A 6,413-nucleotide genomic window follows, 5' to 3' on the forward strand; every position below is an offset into this window, starting at 1 on the left:
CGTTGCAAAAATATTTGGATGGCTATATGGAAGACAAATGAATTACAAAAAAAAACCTATAATCCTAGAAATTAAGCATAAAATGATGATAATTGTTAATTAAAATGCTAATTGAAAAGAAAAAAATAGACAACCCTTAAAACCCTAATTAGACATTCATGTCTTGTTTTTTTAAAGAGAAAATTAGACATTTTGAGCAAAGTAAATAAAAAACCTAAATCCTAACAAAATTTTTATTGATAAAAAATATTGCTAATATTCTAACAAAAATCAAGAATTCATTATTCATGGGTTCATGCCTAATGGCAATTGAAAAAAAATACAAAAGCCCTTAAAATCATAACTAAACATTTGTGCCATTTTCAAAGAACCAAATCAAAATCATAATTCCTAACAAACATCATTCATAGATATGTTAATTGAAAAAAACCTTAAAATTCCAATTAAAATTAAGCATGCATTCATAGAACCATGTTTACTGAAAACAAAAACTAAAAAATATGTAAAAAGTCTAATTAAATATTCATGAAATCTGAAAAACTAAAATAAAAAACTTAAATCCTAACAAAAGAAAAAAAATTAAAGGCTTGATAACCAAAATCAAATCATTCATTAATGAAATCATCCTTAATGATAATTGAAAAGAAAAAGAAAACAAAAAATCCTAAAACCCTAATTAAATATTCACGTCATTTGAAAAAATCCAAATAAATATCTTAAATCTTAAAAAACCATTAATTTATACTAATTAAAAATAACAAAACAAAGCTCCTAATATTCTAACCACTCAAGCATTCATTATTCATAGAGTCATCCCTAATTCTAATTGATAAAAAAAAACATTAAAACCCTAATTAAGATGAGCATGACAGTGGGCATGGACTCACGTTTGAGTCCTCATGGCCCATGTCTCCTCCCCCTAGCGGGGGAATAATGGGTGACCGGCTGAAATAGAATCCAATGCACAAGCTGGGAATAATGGGTGACCGGCTGAAATAGAATCCAATGCACAAGCTGGGAATAATGGGTCACCGGCTCCAATAGGATACTTTGTAACTTATTCAGTAAGTAGAAAGGGTCAAAACGGGACATTTCTTGATTGTACTCTTGTTTGGACTAGGGGTGAGCATCCTGCTGGCCTGGGCTGGCCTGGGCCCCTTTAGAGCTCACTGTCGCATCCGGCGGAATGGGGGATAACAGGGCCCCGCCCCCCCTCTCCCCGTTTGGATCGGGGATGGAGGACATGAAACGGAGATGAAAGTGGGGATCGAGGTTAAAATCAAAACCCTTGCAGGGATGGAAGGGGGGATGGACTTACCCTTTTTTCCGCCCTGCCCTGTCTCCGTCTCCAATCCCCACCTTGCCCCGCCCCTGATCCTTCTTTAGAGATGGTAGTGGACCGAGGGGAAAATGGAGTCCCGCCCCTCCTCGCCCCGTTTAGACCAGGGTTGGAGGACATAAAACATGGATGGAAGGCAGGATTTTGAGATGGGGTGGGGGTGGAGACCTTGTCCCCCGCCCTAGCCCCGGTCCACTGCCATCCCTATTCTCGACCACACATTGGCTGGCCTCCAGTTGGCAAAACCCTTAAGGTCCCATGGATATAATCTAAAGGTTTATCTTAATAGAAAATTAGTTTTGAAACATGCGATTATGACATGTAAGCCATTTTTTTAAGGGTTTCGAAAATCAACACCCTACAATGCACTAAAATCTTACAACTCAAAAGTACCATATTTTTTTTATATCTAAATAAAACTATTCAAGGTTTGATCCTTAGCAAAGGATTCATTCTGAACACATCTATGTGGTGAGATTAAGTGGAAAAACCTTGAACCTATGATTTTCATCTCAGTAATCCCATGCCCTTGGTACCACCAAATATTAACCATTTTTTAAAATTGCAATTCATTGAGAAAATTAAGTGTACTTGTGAGAGAAAATAGTCTCACTGGTGTTGGTTCAGCTAACTCACTTGTCACGTGCGGACCATAAACCCCATGCGAGTGGGGGCATTAAGTTGGGTGAGAGCACGTGAAGTGCCATCTACCCCATCCTAATTCTGCCCTCCTCTATAAATGACCAGGGACTCCTTTCTATTTCAGTGTTGAGGCAGCTGCTCTTACAACCATCCAAGCAGCTACCCATAACACTTTCATCCTCACACGTGTGAGCCTTTACAACCGCAAGATGTTGAGCATTGACGAGATCCGGAGGGCACAGAGGGCCGACGGTCCAGCGACGGTGCTGGCGATCGGAACGGCCACTCCGCCGAATGCAGTCGATCAGAGCACATACCCGGACCACTACTTCCGGATCACCAACAGCGAGCACAAGACCGAGCTCAAGGAGAAGTTCAAGAGAATGTGTAAGTTTTAGTTGTTCTCCTTACAGCTTAACCATTTTGCATATCAATGGACTCTTGATCGGATAGTAAGGAGTGTGGTTCTTTCGACAAATTTCTTTCTCTATATCTATCTCTTGTTGAGAGTGAGTGATGATTGTAGAACTCGTGACATCTTTCAATTTGAATGCCTTAAGCGGATGTATCTAGCCGGTGTGTCGAACACACATAGACCCCGAGGTCGGGGTTCCTAGCCTAGAGTTTTATGCTGCCGGCATGACGACTGTAGGTATGGCAGGCTGAGCTAGCGCGACCAGGTCTTTGTGCCGGTGTGGTTTCTTAGGGTTATAAATCTGAAAAAAAAAGTGTGTGGAACCCTTTTGTGCGGTTTGTAATAATATGCTGTTGCATGTGTATGGGTGCAGGTGACAAATCTATGATAAAGAAGAGATACATGTACTTGACAGAAGAGATACTGAAGGACAATCCCAACATTTGTGCCTACATGGCTCCCTCACTAGACGCACGCCAGGACATTGTGGTTGTAGAGGTGCCTCGCTTGGGCAAGGAAGCTGCAGCCAAGGCAATTAAGGAATGGGGTCAACCCAAGTCCAAGATCACACACCTCATCTTTTGCACCACTAGTGGCGTTGACATGCCCGGTGCCGACTACCAAGTGACCAAGCTCCTAGGCCTACGTCCCTCGGTCAAACGGGTCATGATGTACCAACAAGGTTGTTTTGCCGGTGGCACGGTCCTGCGCGTAGCCAAGGACCTTGCCGAGAACAATAGGGGTGCCAGGGTGCTTGTCATATGCTCTGAAATCACCGCGGTCACGTTCCGCGGACCGAGTGACACACACCTAGACAGCCTAGTTGGTCAAGCACTTTTTGGTGATGGCGCAGCCGCCATCATTGTTGGTGCCGACCCAGTCGCCAACATCGAAAAGCCCATTTTCGAGCTGGTTTGGACCTCACAGACCATTTTGCCCGATAGCGATGGTGCCATAGACGGGCACCTACGTGAAGAGGGCTTGACCTTCCACCTACTAAAGGACGTGCCCGGTCTCATCTCCAAGAACATCGAAAAGAGCTTGGTCGAGGCATTTGACCCACTTGGTATCTCGGACTGGAACTCGATATTTTGGATCGCGCATCCTGGTGGACCCGCAATCCTGGACCAAGTGGAAGAGAAGCTGCAGTTGAAGACTGAGAAGATGCGTGCTACCAGGCATGTGCTAAGCGAGTTCGGCAACATGTCAAGTGCATGTGTGCTCTTCATAATGGATGAGATGAGGAGGAAGTCAAAGGAGGAGAGCTTGGCCACGACCGGGGAAGGGCTCGAGTGGGGTGTGCTCTTTGGGTTCGGACCTGGGCTCACTGTCGAGACGGTGGTGCTACACAGCCTGCCTATCATCAGTGCCTAGATGGACTCGTCGAATAATTTAATTATTTTCCCTACTTTCTACAATAATCCCTTAGACCCCCACTTAAAGATTGTGACTTGTGTTTGCTTTATTTCCCTAAACTTATTAAGATATGAATGTATGCCATGGTTTGTTTTTCATGAATGAATGAGATGAAGGCAAATTTCATCAAAGTTTATCCTTAATTGAATAATATGTGCCCAATATTTGTGGCCCATATTATTTTTATTATTAGTATTGTATATGTTCATACAACATCGTGAAGAGTCTTGGCATTGACCCTTAAATGTGGGATGAGAAACACAAATGATGTGTTTTAAATCAGTGCACGTAGGAAACGGATCGGGTTAAGTCGGGCCATTCATCCAAATTGTTATCTTATTCATTTACATCTTGCAATAAGGTCCATGTGTTTGTTCAAATCGGGTTCATATTTGTTTTGGATCAATCGTTTGACAGACTCTTTAATTGGTTTGAATTCAACCTTACTTCATAGGATCTAATTTAAATTTGGATCTACCACTTAGATTACCAACGAGGTCCTATTAATTAGTATTATACAAAAAAAAATCAATTATAGACATTAATACACTTATATCAGCACTTCATAGACAAACTTGGGATTTGGTAATATCCTTTCAAGATTATGAGATTTCTTTTTCCAAGATCGGAAGGGCTGTTTAGGGAGGAACACGAGCGGGGCTCGAGCCAAGCATGGCCTGGCTCAGCTCGTGAAGAAAAATTAGTTGTTCAATCTCAAACCGAGCTTGAACAACCATGGCTCTAGATCAACTCGAGCATGATTTGGCTCAGCTCAAGCTGAAAACCTTTATTTAAAAAATATTTTTAAACTTTTTGAAAATGGTGTAAAATGCTTTTTTGAAAGAGAGAAAAACAGTGAGATTTGAATAAGCTTGATAAGCCGATTAATCTCAGCTCACATAGTTAGAAAAAGTAGATTTATATATGTATGTATTTTGTTCATAATGTCATGTTAACATTATGAACAAAATACATACATATATAAATCTATTTTTTTATAAATATGTGAGCCGAGATTAATCAGCTTACCGAGCTTATTCAAGCTGGACTGCCTGTTCAAGCTCGGTTCATTTATTTTTTCAAGCGATTTTGAGTGGCCAAAATATTGATTAGCATTAAGCAAAGTAATTTTGCACTTTTCATCCGCTATAGATATATATGAAGAGTTACCAGAAGCTTAATAAATAGGTGGGGAAGCTTGCTTTTCGAAAACTTGCTGCGCGATAATCCTCACTTCTCAAACTTGATGAGAATCTCGATTCTCCCATAATTCTCTTATGTTTTCCACACACTTCATCTATTCTCCCCGTATGTCCTCTCGTTTTACTTTTCATGTCTTTTATTTGTTTTCTTTCACCCTTTTCACTCACTGTCATGTGCTTTCTCGAAATTGAGAGTCGCTATCTTTAGATTTTATTAAAAAAATAATTTTTAACTTAAAAAAACATGAATTTAAGAATAATTAATATTATTTTTATTTTTATTTACATTTACACTCTATTTTGATTCTCATTTAATTCTTATATTGCTTTTTTTATTCTTCGCTTTTCGCTTCCTATACATTTTAAAATGCATTGCTTCTCGCTTCCGCTTCTGGTATAGCTTCCACTTCCTAGTTTGGCAACCTTGGATACTACCTCCAATGCTTTGAAAAGAAGCCGAGTTCTATCAATCTGTGAGTGAGATACCACACCCAAAATAAGTGCATCATCATTGTGAAATGTTGTAGAGCATCAAGCTTCAGATCCACAATAAACCCGGTCAGCAAGACTTTGCCTACTAGAATGAAGAGAAGAGGCGACAGAGGGCAGCAGCCCCCTTTTCATCTGGAAGAATTCCCCACAATCTCCATTGATGGAGATAGCAATTTGTCCCTTTTGATACAACAGCAACAACAACAACTACGCCTTCATCCCAAAACAATTGGGGTCGGCGATATGAACCAACAAGAAAATCATTATGGGTCTTCCACATGAATCCTTCTCCTCCATTCATTTTTATCCAATGCCATGTCCTCGGTGAGGTTCAAAGCATTCATATCCTTTCTTATCACCTCCATCCATGTCTTCCTAGGCCTACCCCGACCTCTTTTAACTAATATATTTTCCCATTTCTTCATCCTTCTAACTGGAGCATCATTAGGCCTTCGTCGAATATGTCCAAACCACCATAAACGATTCTCTCTCATCTTATTTTCAATGGGTGCAACGCTTACCTTCTTACCTATCTCCTCGTTCTGAATCTTATCTTTTATTGTATTTCCACACATCCATCTCAGCATACGCATCTCAGCTACACTCATTTTTTGAATATGATGTCTCTTAGCAGCACAACATTACGTACTATATAGTAAAGCGGGCCTAATAGTCGTCCTATAAAACTTTCCCTTCAACCGCAATGGCATTCTACGATCGCACAACACTCCAGTTGCACTCTTCCATTTCATCCACCCAACCTTTATCCTATGATTTACATCTCCATCAATTTCTCCATACTTTTGAATGATAGATCCCAAATATTTGAAAGAATCATTCACCGATATTTCGTGCTCATCAAGCTTCACTACACTCCCATCACTACTTCGTTGCTTACTAAATCGAC

At 40.4% G+C, this 6,413-nt stretch overlaps 1 protein-coding gene across 1 annotated transcript; it reads left to right on the plus strand.

The window, feature by feature from the left end:
• Positions 1-2,109: 2,109 nt before the first annotated feature.
• On the plus strand, positions 2,110-3,943 carry LOC149821786 (chalcone synthase). The gene is made up of 2 exons (XM_089980577.1): positions 2,110-2,368; positions 2,770-3,943. Exons 1-2 carry the CDS (start codon positions 2,191-2,193, stop codon positions 3,768-3,770), a joined length of 1,179 nt encoding a protein of 392 aa, XP_089836703.1. The 5' UTR covers positions 2,110-2,190; the 3' UTR covers positions 3,771-3,943.
• Positions 3,944-6,413: the final 2,470 nt, after the last annotated feature.

Source organism: Nuphar pumila, chromosome 11 (assembly GCF_984573655.1).
Source record: "Nuphar pumila chromosome 11, dmNupPumi1.hap1.1, whole genome shotgun sequence".
Lineage (NCBI taxonomy): Eukaryota > Viridiplantae > Streptophyta > Magnoliopsida > Nymphaeales > Nymphaeaceae > Nuphar > Nuphar pumila.